Source organism: Bombina bombina, chromosome 5 (assembly GCF_027579735.1).
Source record: "Bombina bombina isolate aBomBom1 chromosome 5, aBomBom1.pri, whole genome shotgun sequence".
Taxonomy (NCBI): Eukaryota; Metazoa; Chordata; class Amphibia; order Anura; family Bombinatoridae; genus Bombina; species Bombina bombina.
This window is the reverse complement of record NC_069503.1, coordinates 324,853,844-324,878,541: the sequence shown is the minus strand read 5'-3', so window position 1 is coordinate 324,878,541 and position 24,698 is coordinate 324,853,844. Positions and strand designations below refer to the sequence as shown.

Below are 24,698 nucleotides of genomic sequence, written 5' to 3'. Positions count from 1 at the left end.
AAGTTGGATAATCAGAAAGAAGCTTTAAAAACAGTAATTAGCGATATATATCTGAAAAAACCTAACGAGAAGATTTATGATACCTAATCCCTTTTTTAAAACAGATCTGTGAATCTGAAAAAGGAACAAAAACAAATGACAAAGCACGGGTTTGTTGAAATAATATTGAAAAAGAAACATAGAAACTCCATACATCACAAATCTGTCAGTGCACCTTTTAATCATGTTAAATACAGCAAAACATTGTAGCAGCACAAAATGCTAAGAATGTACAATGTATAAAGTATGTCTGTATTTGTTTCAATATTTATATTTTATATATATTTTTTATTTCCATATTTTTTATTTTGACTTATAACGTTGGATGTCTAACACAGTTTTTACATCATTTCATATCAACCATAGCCGGACCGCACAATGAAACACAACCTACTCGTAATTAACATCACACTGAGAATAGCATAGAAATCGCCTTCATGCTATCAACAAACTAAGAAATAGGGACGAATAGGATAATGGATATAACACACACCAACTCATATAATAGGCTGTTAGTGTCTATCTACAAAACCGAGGTAAATAACCAATAGCAATAGGCATAGAGAATACGCCCCATATCTGACCAATCAGATCACAAGAAACTCGGGAGTGAGAACGAAATACTAAACAAAATAAAATACACTAAACTGTATATACCTAAGATACAAGCTCCCAATTCTACTTTGAATAATATAATGGCAACAGATAAGTCTTTCACAAAACGACACTAATTAATTATCGCCACCCGAAACCGGAAGTGGTAAACTGCACTTCCGGTAGTACGAAAAAATGAAAAATTAACAATTGAACAAGGGTATAAAAAGACCCAAAGAAGTAGCTAAAACCAGTCTTGATAAAGGTCAATGCATGACCGAAACGCGTCGACTGGTAAGTGATACTCTGATAGGGATTTATTGTGAAAAACGTCTGCACTATTATTGTTCTTGTTTTTTGACAGAAAGGATCAATATTGCAGAAAACTGAACTGACCGATTGGGTCATCACTTAAGAGTCCTATTGCACCTCACATTTGGGAGAAAAAACACTGGGAGAAAAACCACTGCATCTCATTTGGGACATACAAGTACATTTTTTCAATTCTGACATTTTCCATGGCTGTATGACTGTTCACATTTTTCAGGATACTTTTTTCATTTTTTAATTATTCCATTTTTTAATTATTCTATTTTTTGTTGTTTTTCTTGGAGTTTGCCATCATGTTATAACACCTGATTTCACCTTTTATGTTTGATTAACACCACACAACTTTTTAAGATTGCTAATTGTGTAAAAAATTGTGAGTTTTACACTGTTCTTCTGTTAACGTTTGTTTCCACTGTTCTTCCACCATCATTTTTCCACACTTGATTTGGATACTCAGTTTACAGACACAATCAATACGACATTATTCTTTTCTTGGCACTGTCACTTATATTTCAATTTTAGACAGCCACCCTAGCCAAATTCAACTTTAATACCCCTCAGCAGACACATTGTTTGTACCAAATTATTCTTCTATTGGAATACAACTTATCACACTACTAGACAGTCCACAAGACTGTTCAAGTCAAGTATTGTATATTTTTATATTTTGGTTTTAACTTATTGTAAAATCTTGGATCCTCGATTATATTTTAATGTGTTCTAGGTATATTTTTGTATTTTTATATTTTTAATGTGTTGAATAAATGATATATTACTCTTAAACTTAGACCCGGCCTTTGTCCTTTTGGCGCTTTAATAACTCTCTCTCTGATTATCCACTTCTCTGACCGCTAGGGGTCAATTTATTAAAGCTAAGGGTCCCTCTAGCATTAGGCGCTTAGTGTCAACCCTATTAACTCTCTCTACTTATCCTCCTTGATCTTTCTGCAGCCTTTGATACTGTCGACCACCCTCTTTTGCTCCATACCCTCCAATCCTTCGGCATCTGCAACACATCTCTCTCTTGGTTCTCTTTCTATCTGTCTAACCATACCATTAGTATAGCCTTCTCTGGGGCATCCTCTGCCCTGTTACCTCTTTCTGAGTACCGCAAGGCTCTGTCCCCTTCTCTTCTCAATCTACACATCTTAATTAGGTTCCTTAATAAAGTTCCACGGGTTTCATTATCATTTATATGCCAATGATACCCAAATTTACCTCTCTGCACCTAAACTATCTCCTTCCTTGCTAACCCATGTCACTAACTGTCTCTTTCATATCTCATCTTGGATGTCATCTCACTACCTCAAGCTAAATCTCTCCAAAACTGAGCTCCTTATTTTCCACCCTTCTTCCAAAATCTCCACCCCCCATGTCTCTATAACTGTTGATAACTCCATCATTACCTCAACCTCACACGCCCGATGTCTTGGGGTCACATTTGACTCAGATCTTTCTTTCACTCCTCACATTCAGTCCTTGGCTAAATCCTGCCGCTTCTACCTTAAAAACAACCCTAAAATTAGACATTTCCTTACACAAGACACAGCTAAGATTTTAATTCACTCTCTCATCCTTTCCCGCCTCGACTACTGCAACTCCATCCTCTCTGGTCTCGCTAGCTGCCGCCTAGCTCCTTTACAATCCATAATGAATGCCTCTGCCAGGCTCATCTTCCTTACACGTCGCTGTTCATCTGCCGCACCTCTCTGCCAATCCCTTCACTGGCTTCCTCTTGCCTCCAGGATTAAACACAACATTTAAATATATAAAACCACTGCTAGATAAACATTTAAATGTACTAAAATATTACTGAGAAAGTGCAAAGCTTAAATGCAATAATACTGAAAGGACCCAATCTGAAATGTATAGTAAAATGAAATACAATGCACAAAAGTGTAAGCGTAATAAAACTCTTATATCATGCAGTGTTATATTTCACTGAGCTTGTCTCTGCTTCACATCCATAAATTAGAGAGATCTCCTAGTGCTGGAGTTCTGTCCTTTTTATTTTGAAAATACAGTGAGTTAAGCCTTTGTGAAGTCTGAACTACATTTCTCTCCAAGCTGGAAAATCTTTTAATATTATGAAATAAGTGTATGTTTTATATATATATATATATATATATATATATATATATATATATATATATATATATATATATATATATATATATATATATATATATATCTGAAAATCACAAATTGATCAATATATTGTTGCTAAAATATATTTTCCCTGACTTTGAGAAATATGATACGTTATTATTAAAGACAGAAATCAGATACATACAGAGGGGAAACATTTGTAATGGGATTTAAGGTTCTTTTTAGTGATCAGTGATTAAAATATCTTGTTCTGTTTCCACTTTATCTTCTCCATATAAATATGAAAAATGAGCAAAGGAATTATCTTTGAATTCATTCCATGGTATCATTATTCATAGCAAGAACATAACCAAATTTTAATTTTGATCCCACAGCAAATAACAATAGCATATGATTCATTTCTGTTTCTACGAAATAGCCATAGAGGTCAGTTTAAAAGTGACACAGATGTTTATGCTTTGCACAAATAAGAATTAAGCTGTAACCTAGCATACAGAAAGACACATATCGCAGAATTGATTTGTAACAACTCTTTTACCTTTTCCTACTTTTCATTGTTCAAATGTTGAAGCTAAATATTCTATATTTAGAGGGTTGGCCAATGGCCTGGGTAAAATTGTATTGCTTCATCTTTATATGGATAGAAATCTACCAGATTAGTAAAAATCCCATTTGTCAGAGTTTAGATTAATGAGTTATTCTGCTGAAGGTTCAGAAGAGGTGTCACTTGCACCACAACTTTTCTTTTTTTCTTAAAATAGTGAAAAGGTACTTATCTATTATATGAAATGTCTGTTTTATGGTGGAGCTTGTTGACATAAAGTTAATTTAATAAAACTATTAACCATCTGAGTTTAAATAGATTTCTCCATACAAGCTTGATACTTGGCTTTTCTACAGATTGATAAATCATTATGAAACTTTCCAAGTTTATCTTTCAATTCAGCGTTTATTTCAGACTGACTGTAGCAGTCTATGGAGCAGAATGTATAACATATGAGTAGCTTTACCGCCATCCTTCTTTGGCCCCCTTGTACTAAAAGGTGTGCGAACAAGGTTATCAACCTGAGAATTTGTCTGCACGCCTTCCCAACATACGGGCAGTGGACCCAGTTCATCCGCTGCCCATATGTATTATTACACACTCCGACACGTGTGTAATGCTGTCAATCACCCTGAGTGAAAGTGTTCAGGGTGATTGCTCTCTGCCAAAACAGAAATGGTGGAGATTGTAAGAAGCAGGGATCCTACCCCACAACAGCTTCAGAGCAGCTTATGCCGCTTAGTACATGGAGCCCTTTGTGTTAAAAAAAGTCTCAAAATATTTAAAGTGTACTGTCCCAGTGTGATCCGACACTGTAGATCAGGTCCAACAGACATTGCTGAATGCGGAGAGCAATACGCTCTCTGTATTCAGCATTGCACCAGCAGCTCTTGTGAGCTGCTGGTGCAACGTCCTTCTCTGCAGACTCGCAGCCAATCGGCCACCAGCAGGGGGGTGTCAATCATACTCGATCGGGTTGATTTCCAGCGATTCCTGTCCGCCTCATCAGAGCAGACGGGCAGGGTTATGGAGCAGGGGTCTTCCGCTGCTCCATAACTTGTGTTTCTGGCGAGTCTGAAGACTCGCCAGAAACACGGGCCTTCAAGCTCCATTCGGAGCTTGATAGATAGCCCCCCTAATGTTTTAACCCAGGTAATATGGTCATTTTTAGGATTGGAATACATACAACTGTTAATTAGTTTTTAAAATGTGCATCAATATTGTTATTTCAAAAAGTACCACTAATTGTATGTTTACAATGGGTAAAATCAGAAAGTTTTTTGATTTTTTTGTTTCAAATAGTATCATCCATAACTGATATATTCTACCAAGTAGTATCTTTAATACGTTTTTCATTTGTATTTCACTGTGACCAGACATCAGTGATATTAATTAAATGTACTATTTTACTTAAATTCATTTTCACATTCATGTCTTTATAGCATGACAGGAGAACAATGGTATATAAATGCTGTTCAGTTATGTGACTTACCTGGGCAAATAAAGTTAACATAATGCAAAATATGGTTTACATGGTGATCTAAACATGAAAAACTATCTGAAAATGATCTGTACATGGTTATGGTAGCAAAAGATTATTAATGAAAAGAAAGCCTATGAAATTCTGTGTTTGTAAAGGAAAACTGGTAAATTCAGTGCTTCATAACACGTTTGTTTTTAAGTAATAAGGATCTACATTTTACCCTTGATTAAAATGTTTCTATTATCAGTTGTGACTGTGGCTATCTAACATATATTAATACGTGATATCCAGGTATGTGCTTGCCAAAAATACACAGGATGCAATCATTTATTTAACAAAAATATTATCAGTCATCATAAAATATTAAGACTAGCACAATGAATATGTTTTTGTGGGAGTTTTACATTTTTAATCATAGCTCTCTTAAAAAAGGAAGTCATTAAAACTAACTAAAAAAAAAACATAAAAAGGTGATTTTCTTGAAAATACAGATAGGAAATACTTGTGATGTTAATTTATTTTTTATGGACACAAAATCTTTTCCAGCTGCATTAGATATTTTCCTAAAGTGCTTTCTGAGTTCACAATTCTGTATTGTACAGCTCTCTGCAGAGAAAATTTGTTAGTTTAGTTATCATGGAATTATATACAGTATATATATATATATATATATATATATATATATAGAGTCATGGCCAAACATATTGGCACCCCTTGCATTTCTGTCAGATAATGCACCACTTAGCCCAGAAAATTGTTGCAATTACAAATGTTTAGGCATTCTCATGTTTATTTATTTTGTTTGTATTGGTATGACACAAAAAAGTAGAAAAAAAAAAGCCAAATCTGACACATTCCACGCAAAACTCCAAAAATGGACTGGACAAAATTATTGGCACCATCTCAAAACTGTAAGAAATAATTGCATTCAAAGTTTGTGATGCACCTGCAATTTGTAATTAAACTCACATGTATCAATTAACAGGTGATGGCAATATAGAAATCACACCAGCAACCAGTTAAAATTGTGAAAAATGTACTCAACATTTCTGTTGTGTGTCTCTTTGTGCCACACTGAGCATGGAGAAGATACAGAGCAGCAAATAATTGTCTGAGGATTTGAGAACAAAAATTGTGGAAAAGCATGGACAATCTCACAGTTACAAGTCCATCTCCAGAGATCTTAATGTTCCTGTTTCCACTGTGCGCAACATTGTCAATAAGTTTACAGCCCATGGCACTGTAGCTAATTATTATTATTATTATTATTATTATTATTATCAGGTATTTGAAGAGCGCCAACAGATTCCGCAGCGCTATAAAAATAGGCGGCATACCAGGTAACATTTATAGGGGGTCAAATGGGTAGAGGTCCCTGCCGAGAGTTGCACTGTTGTAATCGACTCTTATGCGGGTGATCTACAAACAGCTGGGCTCATAGGCTTACATGCTAAGTGGTTCAAGGGGATACCAGTGAAGTTAGGAAAGGTTAGTGTAGGTTGTATGCATCCCTGAACAGTAGAGTCTTTAGGGAGCACTTGAAGCTTTCAAAACTAGGGGAGAGTCTTGTGGAGAGAGGAAGAGAGTTCCACAAGATGGGAGCCAGTCTGGAGAAGTCTTGTAAACAGGAATGTAAGGAGGTAACAAGAGAGGAGGAGAGTAGGAGATCAAGGGCAGAGCGAAGGGGTCGGGAGGGAGAGTATCTGGAGACAAGGTCTGAGATGTAGGGGGGAGCAGTGCAGTTGAGGGCTTTGTATGTCAGAGTGAGTATTTTGTGTTTAAGCCTGGAGGCAAGAGGAAGCCAGTGAAGGGATTGGCGGAGAGGTGCAGCAGATGAAGAGCGACATGTAAGGAAGATGAGCCTGGTAGAGGCATTCATTATGGATTGTAAAGGAGCTAGGTGGCAGCTAGGGAGACCAGAGAGAATGGAGTTGCAGTAATCGAGGTAGGAAAGGATGAGAGAGTGGGTTACAATCTTAGTTGTGTCATGTGTAAGGAAATGTCTAATTTTATAGATGTTTTTAAGGTGGAAGCGGCAGGCTTTAGCCAAGGACTGAATGTGAGGAGTGAAAGAAAGATCTGAGTCAAGTGTGACTCCAAGACATCAAGCATGTGGGGTAGGGGTAATGATGGAGTTATCGACAGTTATAGAGAAGTTGGGGGTGGAGATTTTTGAAGAAAGGGGGAAAATAAGGAGCTCAGTTTTGGAGAGATCTAGCTTAAGGTAGTGAGAGGACATCCAAGATGAGGTATGAGAGAGACAGTTAGTGGCACTGGTTTGCAAGGAAGGAGATAGGTCTTGTGCAGAAAGGTAGATGTGGGAGTCATCTGCATACAAATGGTATTGAAACCCATAGGACTTAATTAAGGAACCTAAAGATGATGTGTAGATTGAGAAGAGAAGGGGTCCAATGACAGAGCCTTGTGGTGCCCTAACAGAAACTGGTAATGGGGCAGAGGATGCCCCAGAGAAAGCTACACTAAAGGTACGGTTAGACAGATAGGAAGAGAACCACAAGGGAGCTGTGTCGCAAATGCCACAGGATTGGAGAGTTTGGAGCAAAAGAGGGTGGTCGACAGTATCAAAGGCTGCAGACAGATCAAGGAGGATAAACAAAGAGAAGTGGATGTGGACAAAAGAGAAAAATTGATCAAAGATTGCAAAGAAGGATTGATCGAATGGTGGATAAAGAACCTCAATCAACTTCCAAGCAAATTCAAGCTGACCTTCAGGCACAGGGTACAAATGTGTCAGCTCGGGCTATAAGTTGCCATTTGAATGAAAAGGGACGCTATGGTAGGAGACCCAGGAGGAACCCACTGCTGACACAGAGATATAAAAAAGCCAGATTGGAGTTTGCCAAAACTTTGCTGCTTTAGGCACTGGATGTTTTGACTGTGTGCATGGCATTATGAAATCTGAAGACTACCAAAGAATTATGTCATGCAATGTAGGGCCCAGTGTCAAAAAGTTGGGTCTCCATCAGAGGTTATGGATCTTACAGCAGGACAATGACCCAAAGCACACATCAAAAAACACCCAGAAATGGTTTAAGACAAAGCGCTGGAGAGTACTGAACTGGCCAGCAATGAGTCCAGATCTCAATCCCATAGAGCACCTGCGGAGAGATCTCAAAACAGCAGTTGGGAAAAGGAACCCTTCCAATCTGAGAGACCTGGAGCAGTTGGCGAAAGAAGAGTGGTCCAAAATTCCAGTAGAGAGGTGTAAGAAACTCATTGATGATTACAGGAAGCAATTGATTTCAGTTATTTTTTTACAAGGGATGTGCTATCAAATATTAACCCTTTTGGCTGTTAAGCCATTTCCCACCTGTGTGCTAAGCTGGTTTTGAGCTTTTTGTTGCAGTTCACATTTAAACACCTTTAGAATTAAAGTTTTTGCGAATAAACTATACAAACTATATAATGTTTTTTTCAGCAGACCCAGCAGATTAAAAATATACCATTATTATATTTGTATGTATCATCAGGTTATAAAAATATAGCACATAAAATGTGAAAAAGTGTATATTTTTACTCCTGACAATAAATAATAGTATGCCATTTAATTTCTAAGCTATACCATCAAAACCTGTGTGGATAAATATTTGTAGTAGGTAAGTTGTCTGAAATATGCAGAAATTAAGAACATTTCACTGTTTTTTTCCACTGTTTTATTGCAGGCATGTCAATCTGATAAATTATCAAAAACAGCATTTTAGAATTTACTGTACTGTTTTCAACAATTAAACAGTTCTAGACACCTGAGAAATTAAAATGGGGTACACAAAACACACATTTGCTGAAAGTATACCCATTGGTGCATTAAATGAGGGGTTATAAGTATTTATAGCATGAACTTGTGGTGCGCAGCAATTCATGGAATAAGTTGCTTTGCTTAAAAAAAAATAAGCAAAGAGCCATATTCCACTTATTATTACATTGTCTATTTTTATGCTAGCAATACATGTAGCCCCTCAGTTGATGCGCCAAGGGGTGTACTTTCCAAAAATGACATTTTAACCCTTTGAGTGCTAAGCACTTTCCCACCTGGGTGCTAAGATTTTTTTTAATTTTTTTTTAATTTTTTAATTTTTTGAACATTTTGTTTTTACTTTTTATTTATTTTTTTCAGACCCCCAAGACTTACACTTAGGCGATTACCTTTCCAATGGTGGGTCTTGGGGGTCTGTAGTTGCTTAGATGCCTGAGATACAGGCTTCTAAGCAGCATGCCCTCTGCTCCTATACTTAACATTGTTAAGTATAAATAAAATGTATTATTGTGCGTGACGTCACCACGCAAAACGGGAAGCCCTGGCGATGCCTGGCACTCTACAGGCACGATCGCCGGGGTAGGACCGGTTGGGAGCCCCCAGATCTCCCTCAAGGTGGGAGAGTGCTAGCGACGGCTCTGAGCCGTCATTAGCACCAGAGTGGGAAACTCTGTGACGGCTCAGAGCCGTCATTAGCACTCAAAGGGTTAAGCAACTTTCTAATGTACTCCTATTATCAAATTTTCTTCATTCTCTTGGTATCTTTATTTGAAATGCAAGAATGTAAGTTTAGATGCCGGCCCAATTTTGGTGAACAACCTGGGTTGTTCTTGCTGATTGGTGGAAAAATTAATCCACCAATAAAAAAGTGCTGTCCAGAGTTCTGAACTAAAAAAGCTTAGATGCATTCTTTTTCAAATAAAGATAGCAAGAGAACAAAGAAAAATTGATAATAGGAGTAAATTTGAAAGGTGCTTAAAATTTCATACTCTATCTGAATCACAAAAGAAAAAAAAATTGGGTTCTATGTCCCTTTAATGTATCTTAGTTTCCCAGGTTTCTACAGCTGTCTGATTGCAGACATAACCTATAAAAGTTGAAAGGCTATATTTTTAGACGATTTCAAGATTGCCATGTCTGCAATTAAACAGTTCTAGCCACTTGGAAAATTAAAATATGATACATAAAGCACACATTTGTAGAAAGTACACTCTTTGGCGCATCAAATGAGGGGCTAAGTGTATCTCTAGCACATAATTGAGGTGCACAACAATTAATGGAATATGATGCTTTGCATAAAAAATATTTTATTTTTAGCCAAGAGCCTTATTCTACTTTTTATTACATTGTCTACTTTTGTGCTAACAATACATGTAGCCCCCCCCCCCCCATTTAATGCGCCAAAGGGTGTCCTTTTTAAAAATGTGTACTTTATTTAATGTAAAGTTGAAAGCCTTTTTTTTTTTTTTTTTTTTTTTTTTTAATTCTCTTTACAAAATGAATAGATATTTTTAAAGGAATTCTCGCAAGAAAATATTTAGTTTTTATTGCAAAAAATAAACTTCTTTGCAAAAAATACAAAAGTTTTGAAAGAGAGAGCTGCATAAAGAGGGTGTTTTACTCATCTTCCACGCACACAAAAAGACTGATTATAAAAGAATATATATATTTTTTTAAAATAGCATTCCTTTACCATAAATTAATCTGTAACCACATAATCCAGGTGATCATGGGATTAAAAATATAATATTGGTCCGTATTGTAAAAGGGAACGCAGCTAGGTGATCACTGGGGTAACATGGTGATCATTTAGTTATAATGCTTAAACCGATATTTTTAAAACATGTATTTTGGGCGTCTCTAGACAATTTTGATCTTTATGTATGTGCCTTTAGAGACCCCCAAATCCTTTTTATTGCTTTTTTTTATTATTATTATTTTTTTAACTTTTTTATTTTTTACTGTACACCTCCAAGACTTATACATTGGAAAGATGGATACAGGCATATAAGCAGCATGTCCCTATCTCCTTATAACTGACAATTGTCAGTATTAAATAAAGTTGCGCAGTGACGTCATTGCGCATGACATCACTGCGCACAATTTGAAGCCCCGACGATGCCTGTCACTAAACAGGCCAGATCGCTGGAGTGAAAGTGGATGGAGGTCTGGGGGGGGGGGGAGTGCTAGTGATGGCTCTGCGCTGTCGTTAGCACCTGAGATGGAAACTTTGCGACGGCTCAGAGCCGCCGTTAGCACTCAAGGGGTTAATTTGAGGGTGCCAATATTTTTTTCCAGTCCATTTTTGGCGGTTTTGCGTGAAATGTGTCAGATTTTGATTTTTTTTCTCCACTTTTTTGTGTCATGCCAATAGAAACAAAAGAAATAAACATGAGAATGACTAAACATTTGTAATTGCAATGATTTTCTGGGCAAAGAGGTGCATTATCTGACAGAAATGCAGGGCCGATATTTTTGGTCGTAACTGTACAAATATATAATAAAGCCTTGCACTTGCCTATGCAAACATGATAACTGCACAGGGTGCACTCTATGAATACATAAGATGATTTATGATGAAGAGGACTTTTTGGGGTCCTACAAACATTTTGAAGCCCATTTATCAAGCTCCGTATGGAGCTTGAAGGGCCGTGTTTCTGGCGAGTCTTCAGACTCGCCAGAAACACAAGTTATGGAGCAGCGGTCTAAACCCTGTCCGCCTCATCAGAATACGATCGGGTTGATTGACACCTCCCTGCTGGCGGCCGATTGGCCGCGAGTCTGCAGGGGGCGGCGTTGCACCAGCAGCTCTTGTGAGCTGCTGGTGCAATGCTGAATACGGAGAGCGTATTGCCCTCTGCATTCAGCAATGTCTGTCGGACCTGATCCGTACTGTCTGATCATGTCCGACAGACATATGATAAATAGGCCTCTTTGTCTGAAATGTCACAATAAAAATGCTTCTTTTTTTAATCCTAGCAAGTGCCAGATAGATAGATAGATAGATAGATGCTGTTGCTGCACTGTTACCCCTTTTTGTCCGTGTCTAGAGCTTAGGATCATTTGTTTTTTTTTTTTTTCCAAAAGTTTTTTTATTGAGGGTTAAATATTACAGCAGATGTCATAACGCAGATGACCAATTGGTGAACATATACATAAACATTATGCCGTTGGTATGACACAGCAAGCGTAGCAATTAATGACATTACTGCGTATATAGGTCAAGTATGTCTAGAATGAAATAGAATATCTGTCATATAAACCTCATTTTCGATTAGTGTGAACTCAGAAATAAATCCATTATGAAAACATCATTTACAAACAGAATGAACAAACTTAGGTTATAAGGACCGGGTAGTACCTCAGTCCTACCCAGTAACTCAATTTTCTAGGAATTTCGTGAAGTCAGCTTAGAAGTGCCCCTCCGTGTACTACAACTGGGAATTGTAGTGCGCATTTCCAGGCGGGGAAGTCCGGGTGGGGCATGAGGAAGGAGGGAATAGGAGGAGGGGGGGGGGGAGAGGGAGGGGAAAGGGCATGTTGATGGGGGTGACTAGGACCTTGGGTCCACACAGTAATTTATCTTAGAGTTCCCTGGTGGTTAAACCAGGGCTCCCAAATCTGCCAGTAAAGCTCTTCCTTGTCCATATGGGAATAGAAGCTTTGTTCCATTGTGGCGTACACCTGCATTATAGATGTGACAGCCGTTATGTCTGGGGGCTGGGTTTGTTTCCAGGCTCTTGCTATCGCCAGTTTCGTGGCCGCTAGGACGAAGATGACCAATTTAGAGACGTGGGTTGGGACACTCCTCGAGAAAATGTGCAAAAGAGCAATTGCAGGAGTTAGTGGGACAGATAGCCCCAGGTTAGCACAGAGGGTTTCTACCTGAGTCCAGAGAGGTGCCAGCTTTGGGCAATCCCACCAAGTATGCATGTCTGAGCCCCTTTGCATGCATTCCCTCCAACACAGAGGAGGCGCTGTGGGAAACATCTGTGACAGCCTTGTGGGAGTATAGTACCATTTTAGGAATAATTTCATGTAAGCCTCTAGTGTATTTGCACAGTGTACTGTCTTTTTAGTCAACGTCATGGCTATGGAAAGGTCTTTATCTGAAATTGGTCTGGACAAATCACCTTCCCAAGCCCTTATCTGCCATGGTCTGTCTTTGTTAGTGGACAACTGTAGAAGATCGTAATGAAATGATATGAGCCTAGGGGTCTTAATAGGGAGTTGCCATAGCTTTTCCCATTTAGTCAGGGGTCTGTTTAGAGTTTTGGGGAATCCCCAAGATGTCATAAAGGTGTAGAGCCTCGAATATTCAAAGGAGGCCCACGGGGGGGGCTCTGGGATTATGGCATTGATATTATGAGGTGAGATTAAGGTGTCCGAGGGGTACACACAGGAGACCACTTTGAGGTTTAAGTCCCTCCACTGTTGTATGTGTGTATCAGGAAGAGCCGCCAGTAAGGCCGGTATAGAATGAATGGGAGATGGGTGTGGGGCGATGTCGCGGAGGTTTCTGAGGCTATACCAGACTTTCAGATTGTCTCTGATAATGATATTTTGTATTCCTAAGCTGTCAACACAATGCTTAGGGATCCAGGGTAAGTCTGCCAATCTTAGGCCTAGGGGAAGGTTCGAAGTTTCTATGTTTTTCCAGCCTTGCTGTTCTCCCTTATCTGCCCATGCCGTGATATGAGAAAGCCTGGCTGCCTCGTAGTATCCACGTACGTTAGGCATTGCAACTCCTCCATATTCATATCTCTTTTGGAGAATCTTTGCCGCTATCCGGGGCCTGGTCTTATTCCAGATATATTGTTGCCCAAGAGATTGGAGCTTGTCTATAAAGGCAGCAGGTACATTAAGAGGGATGCAGCGGAAATAGTACAGAATTTTTGGTAAGATCGTCATTTTGAAGGACGCAATGCGGCCCAGCCACGAAATTTCTTTAAGGCTCCACGAAGATGTGAGCTCAGTGACCTCTTTAATGAGGGTTGTGTAGTTAATAGAAATAACCAATTTCGGGTCCGGACCTAGCTGTACCCCCAAATGCCGAATAGAGGTTCGTGACCATTGGAAGGAGTACAGTGTTTGTAAAATTTCCAATTCAAACGCTGGCATGTTTACCGGTAACGCCTCTGTTTTGGTGACGTTAACTTTGTAGTAGCTGTGGGCTCCGAACTCAGAGATAATATCAAAGAGTACTGGCAGGGAGCCTATTGGGTTTGTTAAGAAGAGCGTGACATCGTCCGCGTATAGTGCGATCTTCGCAGTAGTGCCTCCAAGCTGGACCCCTCTTACTACAGGTGATTGTCTAATAGCCTGAGCTAAAGGTTCAATGGCCATGGAAAAAATTAGAGGAGACAAGGGGCAACCTTGTCTGGTGCCGTTGGTGATGCATATTTCCGGGGAGGCAAACCCCATACCTTTAACTACTGCTGAGGGACAAGAATACAGGGCTCGAATTGCTTTAATCACGATCTCTGGCATGCCAAATTGAGCGAGCGTATGCCATAGGTATTCCCATCTGACCCTGTCAAACGCTTTTTCTGCGTCTAGCGACAGGGCCAGCATGGGTGTCCTCAGTCGGGAGGCTTCTGTGAGTATGTTCAGTGTTTTCCGAGAATTGTCTGGGCCTTCTCTGCCGAACGTGAAACCAACTTGGTCTGTATGAATCACCTTTGGGAGCAGGCTATTAAGGCGGTTAGCCCATAGCTTTGCATATAGCTTTACATCACCATTGATCAAAGATATTGGTCTGTAGCTCGTACATTGTGAGGGGTCTTTATTTGGTTTCGGTATGGGCAAAATTACTGCTTGCAGGAATTCTTTATGGAATGAGCCTGCCTCTCGGGCCTCCGAAAAGACCTTGAGGAGGGTCCCCTGGAGTTCCGGTTTAAACAGTTTATAGAAGGCTGTTGGGTACCCATCGGGACCTGGAGCCTTGTTATTTTGGGAGTGTTTAATGGCTAAACTAAGCTCATTTAGGGAGAATGGGGCTTTAAGTGCCTCTCCGTCCTCATCTGCGAGGGATGGTAGGCCCAGCCTCTGTAAGAAATGTACCATTTCACACGAGGAGGACTCTTTAACAGTCATCGAGGGCTTGAGGTGATACAGGTTAGAGTAGTATTCCGCAAACGTCTCCCCAATGTCCTTAGGTGAGTAGACCGAGCTGTCACCTCTCTGGAGTGATAAGATCCTACCCGCCGCTGTCCTGCATCTTAATTTATGAGCGAGGAGGGTTGAGGCCTTATTACCTTGGCAATACATCAGCTTCTTGAATCTAGCATAAGATTCTTTAACTCTTTGCAAGTCTCTATCTGCCAATTTCGTTCGCAATTCCTTAATTTTATCAGCTAGGCTTGTAGTTGGGGAGTTTTTATTCTCCTGCTCTACAGTGCGAAGTTCAGCCATGAGGAGGCCGACGGGCAGACCTGCTTGACGTCGTAGCATCGCCTGCCGTCGAATGCAGATCCCTCTGATGTAAGCTTTCAGAGCAGCCCAAATAGTTTGGGAGGACATATCCGGGGTTTCATTTATTCTTAGAAACTCAACGATAGAGGCTTGGAGGGACATTCTAAACGTTTTATCTTGAAGCATTTGTTTTGGGAGTGTCCAGCTAGGTCTAGTCTCTGTGGTTAAGTCAGTAGAGAGCGTAAATGACAAAATATCATGATCTGACCATGAGCAGACCTTAATGTGTGACGTTAGGACTCTATTAAGCGTCCATGAGTCAGTGAAGAAATGGTCGAGCCTCGAGTACGAATTATGTGGTCTAGAAAAGTATGTGTAGTCTCTATCATTGTGGTGTAGTGCCCTCCAAATATCATAGAGATTATGTTGGATAATGTGTTGTCGAAATTTGTTAGCAGTAGTCATAGTGTACGTGTCTATTGTTTTCCCGCTTTGAACTTTCTTATCTAGTAGGGGGTCCCATATCATATTAAAGTCCCCCCCTAGTATAATAGTCCCAGCTTTGTGTTTCTCAATTTTAGACAAGGCATCTTTCAGGAACTTAGTTTGCATTTGATTCGGGGCGTAGATGTTGACCAGAGTGAACAGTACACCGTTCAATTTACAATTGAGCAGTAAAAATCGTCCCTGGCTATCTCTCTCTGCGTGAATGTGGTCAAAATGTATAGATTTGTGTATAGCTATCGCAACACCTCTAGATTTCTCAGTGTGAGAAGCTAGAACCACCACAGGATACTCTGGGGTCCTGTATGGAGTCTGGTTTGACTCCATCCAGTGTGTCTCTTGTAAAAACATGACTTGTACTTTCAGAGATTTCATGGTGTTGGTAAGCATGCTTCTCTTATCTTGTGAGTTTAATCCTTTGGCATTTAATGTTGCAAAGGATATATGATTAGGGGTTGACGCCATCTTGAACTTGGAGGAGGGAGGGAGTGGTGGGTAGGGAGAGGGAGGGTAGAGGGAAGGGTTTTGATGATAGACTTACCCCGCCTGGACCTGCGCACTTGATTGTGGCCCTTGCCGGGCTCAAAACTGGTTTATCGTTTCCTTTATTACGAGGATTATTTCCCCTAGGGAGCTTAGTTTCACCTAGAGAATGATAAAAAATGAGATATAACAAACAGTGGGCAATGAGGGGCACTGAGTTACTTCAAGTAATATAGTAAGTGTCCAGGGCTTTGGATCAGTCGAATCTAAATTGGTAGTATGAGGTTTTAACAATATTATTCAATATGGTGAACCGCTGGATCACCAAAAGGAGAAGTGTGGCTGAATACCGAACTGACTTCTCCAGTCCCCGTATAAGGGGATAACACAAATAAAATTTGCGTATGTGGGGGGGGGGGGTAGTACAAGTATTAAACTTGTATGTGAAGATTGACTGTCATTGGGGGATTGTGAATATAAGAAATACACCAAAGGTTGTTCATTAAACTAAATAAACACATCATAGCACTGCAGGCATAGTAGCACGTTAAACTAGTGATACCAATAACATTGTAAATACTATAATATCGTCATATAACTTAGGTCTGAAGTTTATAGGTGTCTGAGAGTGAGTACATAACCTGTGGAACTGAAAACAAACCACATGGGGAGAGCTCATGAGTCCCAGCATGACCAAATGGCCAAGAAATGGGTAACGCAGGAGCTGCTGGGTAAGCACCCGTTCGCTTGTGGGAAGTCACAGGTCTCTCCATGTTCTTTGCACATTAGGCAGCTGATACCGGAGATTATATTTAGAAATATTTACATATATGCCCATGATGGGCCAGTTGTAGACACCGTTAATTCACCATAAAGTCTCGATCAATAACATTTGGGTGTCTGAGAGAGATTAAGTCACCTGTGGCACCGGAGAGAGAGGAGATGGGGAGACCCCCGAAGCCCCGCCGGAGCGAATAGGGTAAGATAGTAGAGCAGGTGTTGTTGGACAAGCGTCCTTTATCCTGCGGGAGGTCACGGGTCCCCACATGTCTCTCAAGTGCCAGGCAACCTATACCTGGGAGCAACATTGAACAATATATACATAGTTACCAGCTAAAGGTCAGGATTAGTAATTTACCATTCATTGAGCTATGTAACAATCCTTTTTCCTTCTAGTTATTCCTATCTAACGATAAATATAGCTAACGATATAGTCATGTGCACTAGCCTAACACTAGAGCTCTTTATTGTATCACTTGGTGGGCTTTTGTAGCCTAGGGGTGAAGTCTGGGGCACCTGCCCGGATGTCAGTGACATTAGGAGTGTCCTTTGCAGTAGATCTTGATGAAGGTTGGACCATGTCCATAATAGCTGACCTATCTTTAGGGGGCAGAGAGCCAGTGTCCTTTCGAGGTTTGGTGGATGCCAAGCCCCAGTCTTGGAGCAGGTCAAAACCTTCTTTAGGGGTGAAAATTGTGTGTGTCTCACCATCTTTACTAACTATAAGCCTTGTCGGGTATCCCCATCTGTATCTAATATTCTCTGTTCTCGGAATTTGGGTGATGGTCCTAAAGGACCTTCTCTTTTGTAAAGTATAGCTGGAAATGTCCGGGAACACCGCTATTTGTTGGAACTTCTCAGGGAGTTGCGGTTTATTGGCCAGTTCTCTCAGTATCTTCTCCTTGTGGGTAAAAAAATGGATCCTAGCTAGAACATCTCTAGGTTTTTCTTGAGAGACATTTCTAGGTCGTGCTACTCTGTGGACTCTGTCTAGTAGGAGATCAGGCTTCTCTGGAGTGGTGAAGAAGATATTACAAAATTCTAAAACATATGACTCCAGTTCTTGGGGGCCAACCTCTTCAGGGATTCCGCGGAATCTCAGATTATTCCGGCGGGAGCGGTCTTCCATATCAGCTAGTTTCAATTCCAGGTCCGATATTTGAATTGCAAGATTTTGGGAATAGGCTTGTAAGTGAGCATGGTCTACAGCAAGATCTTCTTGTTTACGCTCCAGAGTTTCAGTACGTTCTCCTAAAGCTCCAATCTCTCTTCGGAGCTCAGCTGTGGATCCCTTAATTTCCTTTGTCAGTGTCTCTTGAAGGAGATTCATTCGTCTGGTTAGTACATCTACAATGTTTGCAGATAGAGTATCTGACATAGGAGGTTGAGAGTCAATACTGCCTTCAGATTCACTGCCTTCCAAAGCGGGAGTGGAGTCTCTGTACATTTGAGTTTTCCCAGCATGGTGGTTTTTAAAGTGATCTGCGACAGTTTTTCCAGAGATGTGAGACGGTTTAGTTTTCCTTTTGGAGTTTTGGGACATGGTTTCAGGATTATGACTTCTGCCAAAGTCCGTTCTTGAGACACCAGGTCTGCAGGATATGAGATATTTAGGTAAAACAATGGTGAATAGGGTGAAGCTTAAGTCCCCCTGACGTCAATCTTGGTTTAGGTAGCCATAGCTAGCAGTGCTCCGCTATCCATAGTAAGGTTCTGCTGGATAATCCACGGTATATTCAGAGCAAATTAAGCCCTTTTCAAAAGTGGGTGGAATGAAGAGCTCTGTAGACCCTCCCTCCAGGGAGATTGCCCTCACTTGGCCAGGACGGGAAAAGGAATTGAGGGTATGACCTGCTGTCCCTTAGTACAGCAGGAAATGGATGGAGAGAGTGTCAGAGAGTATCTAGGGGATTGGACTCTATGCTATAGTATCTGCTGAATAGCTGCTTATCCAGGGGATTACACCTTTATGATGCTTTAGTGATACTAAGATGCTTTAAATTGGATCTAGTGCACCAGTCTTGAGCGGTGTGGCTTTTTGTAGTATCTGCTGGATGGCAGCTTATCTAGGAGTGTGTGTTTTAATGAAATCTCTAGAAGAAGATGGGCAGCGTAGTTGTACTTGTAGTTTAAGCATATACAGACCCTTATACAAAAGTACCTGTAGAGGAAAGGCCAAGATTAGTTTACACAGACAACCTAACAGTATTCATCTATACAACTAATGCAGAATTGAAAGGAACCAATGACCCAACGCTGGAGGGAGAGAAATGAGTATTAGTGAGTCCAGCTTATATAAGAGTATTACTGCACTTTAAGCCTAGTATATAAGGTCCGTCAAATGCAGCCTTTTAGGTGTCCAACCTGGGGACTATCGTTATAGAGTCAGTTGCATTAGGTAGGACCTGTTGGTAGAGATAAAAGTTAGGCAGGTATGATAAATAAATTACACTCCACTTTGGGCTGAGAGCCCAAAGACATACAGGCTGACGCAGCAGCTATAACTTCACTCAGTAGTATTATAGATTGTTGTGACAGTGGAAGTTGCTCAGTCTTACTGGAGCTATGCTGCAGGTATGTATCCTTTTAAAGAGGGCAGCACCTTAGGGTGTAATGAGACAAGTCACAGAAACAGATTATCCCTGAGAGTTATCAGTAGGGCATAATGAATATATAGAACACCCCACTTGCAGGTGGTAAATTGGGGAGTCTCTCGCGACCCCTACAGTCAAGTATTGCTTGCAGGACCCCAGGCAGTATCAGGGTAGGTCTAAGGTAACCACAGGGTGTCTATCGTGCTTGAGAGCTATCCCACAGAACTGCTTTTCACTTCAAAACTTGTGTAGCTCTTTTGCACTTATAAGGGAATGTTTTATTGTAATTGCCTACCGTATCTCCTCAAGCAGAACCTTTGCCCCCTTGCTTGCACAGGCAAAGTGCCCTGGAGCTTTTAGGATTTTTTATATGAGGTGCCTAGGTATTAGAGGCGAGCCAGGAGCTTTTATAGGGCAGTAGGGGGCTAGCAGAGTGTTTCAAACTCCTCCGTAACTAGCCATGCATGTAAGTTTCTGTGTGACGCAGCTGACTGAGAACGCTGCAGGTATAGTGGAGGCCTTTTGCGCCCAGAAAAAAGAAACAATTCAGAGTGGCAGTCCCCTTATCTAGCCCACCCGGTATCTCACCAGATCAGCACAGGAGTCGGAGTCCGGAGATGAGCCAACTATTTCAGGCGTGAGCAGTGCTGTTCCTGGGCCTTGGAGGCGGCAGGTCCCGCGGGCAGTGAAGGAGACTTGGGTCCGAGCCGTGCAGTACTTCAGAAGGAGGCAGGTATGATATATGGCACTCCGGAGCGGAGCCCCGACCCTCCGGAGTGCTATGCGGTCACTTCTAGTATCTTTGAAAGTAGCGGGCAGATGCGATGTGGCCGGCTGTGTCACCGAGGGCTGCTGCAGGATCTCCCCGGGTCACGATGTGTCTCAGCTGTGGCAGACAGCTCCGGTAGCGGCACTTCTCTCCGGGTCTAAGGGAGCAGGTAAGGAAAATTCTAAGGAGCACTCCTGCAGTGATGGAGCTCTGCGGCCTTGATGCAGCTGGGCGGAGGTGAGCCGTATGATGGAGCGGCAATATGGCGGCTTTTCGCGCCGAATTTTACTTCGCTCAGGCCGGGCGCTTCACCTTATCTTAGGCAGTATCTGGCAGTAGCTGCGACTGGGTAATTGCTGTAGTCTTATGTGCCACTTGAACAGCCGTTCTCTGCTGTGCCTCCGGAGCGGAGCCCCGACCCTCCGGAGGTTATCTCTGCGAAGTATTAGGCAAGCGGGGTATAATGAGCCACACAAGCTGATGTAACTTCTTTTAGGTAGAATCCGCAGGGAAAGTCCAAACTGGTATCCTTTAGATCAGCCCAGCTTCTGTTCTACAAAAGTGTCTTTGAGTACTAAAATATGAGCAGATTAACTACTTTTTAACTTTATGTAGAGTTAAGCAAGCTGGAGCTCTGCTAAGTTGCGACCGTTATCCTCACAGGCTAGCTCCGCCCCCCCAGGATCATTTGTTTTTAGTGACACACAATAAAGATCATGTTTTATTTAACCGCTCTGACCCTTTCTTCATGATTACTACAAAGGAGCAGTAGGTTTGTAGCCCTGTAGCCGATTACACGTTTGGATTATAGATAGATAGATAGATAGATAGATAGATAGATAGATAGATAGATAGATAGATGATAGATAGATATGTGTGTGTTATATTTACAAATGATAATTTTCAAATTTTAAGTGTTTGTGTTTTAACATCATGGGATACTCTGAGAAAAGCTAATCAAAAATAAAAGACTGGCAAAACTATTAACAGCTGTGCTTCTCCCAATTTTCAGAAAAAAATATACATAACTGTTTCATTTATATGCAATTATATTTTTCTAATAGTTGAATAGAGAAATTACACCTTGACACATTTTTGGAACACGTAGATAAGTATGAGGTATAGTAATCTATGCAAGAAGCTGTTCAGGAGGTCAAGATTCTGGCAGAACAAATATTTTGTAAGATTAAGGCAAAATTTTAAATGAAGGAAAGAAAATATTACATAATAGATTTGTTGATTAGTTCTCTTTTTTGCGTAGTGCGTGTTAAACAATTTCATTTTTAAAAAGTTGCAATATTTTATTTGGTAACTGAAATGTAAATTTATAATCAAGCAAGAATCTTGAGCTTTCATTTCAACCTTGTTAATGATATTACATGATTGTTCTTGATTTCATGAGGCAGTTACAGAGCTCTCTAACTCTATGGAACTGGGCGAAAAAGATTCATCATAGCGCAACCATCTTTCTTATTAGATGAAGTTATCTTCCAAATGGTGGTTGGTGGTAATCAAGTGCTCCAGTGATGGAATTTCTGGCAACCCAGTTTTTACATGAAGTTTATTTAGCTTGAGTGCAGTTTGAAATCATCATAGGTCTCAATGAAGATTGTCTCCTTAAGAAAAGCTCTCTCTTAATAATTGTTCTGAAACCCAGAGCCATGTTTCTTGATCTGAAAACAACAACATGACGTCATCATTCATTAGGTTATTGTTTGCAGCAAGTATGTAATGAAAGAGATTGTCTACTTTTCATTTGTATCAGAGACCCATCCTAAATCCAGGTTTTCAGAGTTATTAAACAGATTTGCTAATCTGTCAGATGATCCACACAGTATTCTCTCTTTATATGAATATTTTTTCTTAAAAATGGAGAATCCCATAAATAGATTTCATGGCATCAATAGTAAATGTAAAAGTACCAAGCTACTGTACTAGTTAAGGGATCATCATTCATTCAACACAGGGGTGATGGTAATCCCTTGGAAGTTCAAACTTTAATCCGCTAATGTCCATGCTTCCTTGAATTACCAAAAGAGCACTTGACAAGCGCACAGGGCTGTTGTTTTGTTCCAGCATAGCCAGAAATGTCTGAAATGTTTTGTCAATCTTAGTTTTGAGTCTAAAAAAAAAATAACAAACAAATCTAATAATCTAGGTTGCATTTCATTTTGACAGTTATTGAAGTTTACTGCGTATCTTCTTTTGAGGCAGAATATGTCTATGCAAAAATAAAAATAAAATATAATATACTAAAGTTAAATCTAATGTTGCCTTTCTATGTGCTTTATTAACAGATCATTTTTTCAATTTGCATCACATTCTGGGGATTTCAAGCCATAAAAAGAGTTGTCTCCAAGACCGAAAAACACGAGTAAACACAATTTCTTTCTCAAACTAGAAACAATTCATGATAACCATGTAACTAATGTAAAAATGTAAAAAATAAATGTCTAAATAAAGATGCAATGTTTAATTTGATTTATGTTACAAGCTGAGCATCATTTATTTCATTTTTCACTATCCTATCTGTTGTGTATCTGTATTGGTCTATAAGACACTACTTTAATAAACATATCAATTAGTTGTAACTGCAAATGTAGAATGTCCCTAGCAACATTGGTGCTATAATATTGTCACTAGGGCAACAAAACATTGATATCCAAAACATCCCTGCTTTATATGCAACTGCACAGCCATGTCCTCTAACACAATCTAATGTTGTGTGAAGCATCTCCAAATACCTCTGTTGATTAAAGGGTTATGAAACCCAAACATTTTCTTTCAGACAGAGCATACATTTAAAAAAAAAATCCAATTTACTTCTATGATCAAATTTGCTTTGCACCCATGTTATTCTTTGTTGAAGAGATACCTAGATAGGTGTCTGAAACAATACATGGCAGGAAATGGTGCTGTCATCTAGTGCGCTTGCATATGGATAACATTCTTAAAAAACTGCTGCCATATAGTGCTCAAGACACAAACATGCTCCTGAGTTTGCGTTGCTGCGTTTTAATAAAGACAAAAGAACAAAGAAAATTTGATAAATGAAGTAACTTAAAAAGTTGCATGCCCTATCTGAATCATGACAGATACATTTTGGGTTTCATGTCCCTTTAGGAAGACCACTCACCATTTTGACTGAACTATCATTGATTGGACTGTAAGCATAGAGAGAAAATGTCCAAATGCAGCCTCCTACATAGAAGTTGACCGCTCACCTTTGTGGCATACGGACAGCGGATGAACAGGAAGCTTGTAAAGCCCACCCCTTCTCTTGCGTGACCAATAGTGTGAGAGAAGGGGCTGTCAGTCATCCTGACAATGCATGAAGCAGGCTTGCATGTGTGAACCTGCCCCGCTGCTTAAGCTGCTTTGTACATGGAGCCCAATGCTTGTAATACAAATGGACATATGCAAGGACCATCCACAGCAGCTACAACAAAGCAACAATCAGTATGGAAGTTGTTTTTAAATTCTTATTTTGTTTGTAATAACTAACAATTTAAGAAAAGATGCACATATTTTCTCATTAACATCTGTAGACCTAGGGCTCCATGTACTAAGCCGTCAATTCATCCGTCATTTTAGACGCGGATAAACTCGCCGTTACTCGCCACGGGCGAAATGGTGTCCGCTGTCACTATGTACTAATAATTCCCCAATAAATAGACAAGTCTAGCCCGCCACGAGCAGTGGAGGATTATTGATAAATTTGACGCCTCGCTCGCCGCGACTAAGCTGATGTACTTAACTTTCAGTTGAATTGTCTGGCCAATTATTAACACGTGACATGCAAGGTGTCACGAACATCATAGTAGTCGCGGGAATAGAATTTTGCTCCTATAAAAGTTCAACTTATCTAAACAACTTTATTATTGTTCAAAATTTTTTGAAGAGTGATAACAGAGCGTTATTTTTGTAATATTTATTTACAATTTGGATATGGCTTCATCTGGATCTGATAATATATAAATATTAATATAAAAATAATTATAAAGATTTATAACTATACAATACAAATTTAAAATATAGATTACTCTTTAATTACAGTCGACAAATTTGGCGCAATTTATGTACATGGAAATGAGAGACAAATTAGACGCCAGTTATGCTGTACAAAGCTGATATTACTGCCTTTTATATATGTCTAGACTGGCGTCTAGATTGACTTTCCTATTGTTTCCTATTGTTTTGTTTTGAGGCAAAAATAACGAGGTGGGAGAGGAAATTGTAGCGAGCGGACAAATAGATTTTTTAGTACATACGTTTTTGGC

At 40.0% G+C, this 24,698-nt stretch overlaps 1 protein-coding gene across 1 annotated transcript in view; it reads left to right on the top strand.

Moving 5' to 3' along the window:
- Positions 1-22,899, top strand: part of AGMO (alkylglycerol monooxygenase) — a 575,264-nt gene extending 552,365 nt beyond the window's left edge. The window contains exon 13 of the mRNA XM_053714114.1: positions 22,716-22,899. Coding sequence (XP_053570089.1) covers positions 22,716-22,796 — 81 coding nt within the window. The 3' untranslated portion in view covers positions 22,797-22,899. The remainder of the gene's footprint in view (positions 1-22,715) is intronic.
- Positions 22,900-24,698: the final 1,799 nt, after the last annotated feature.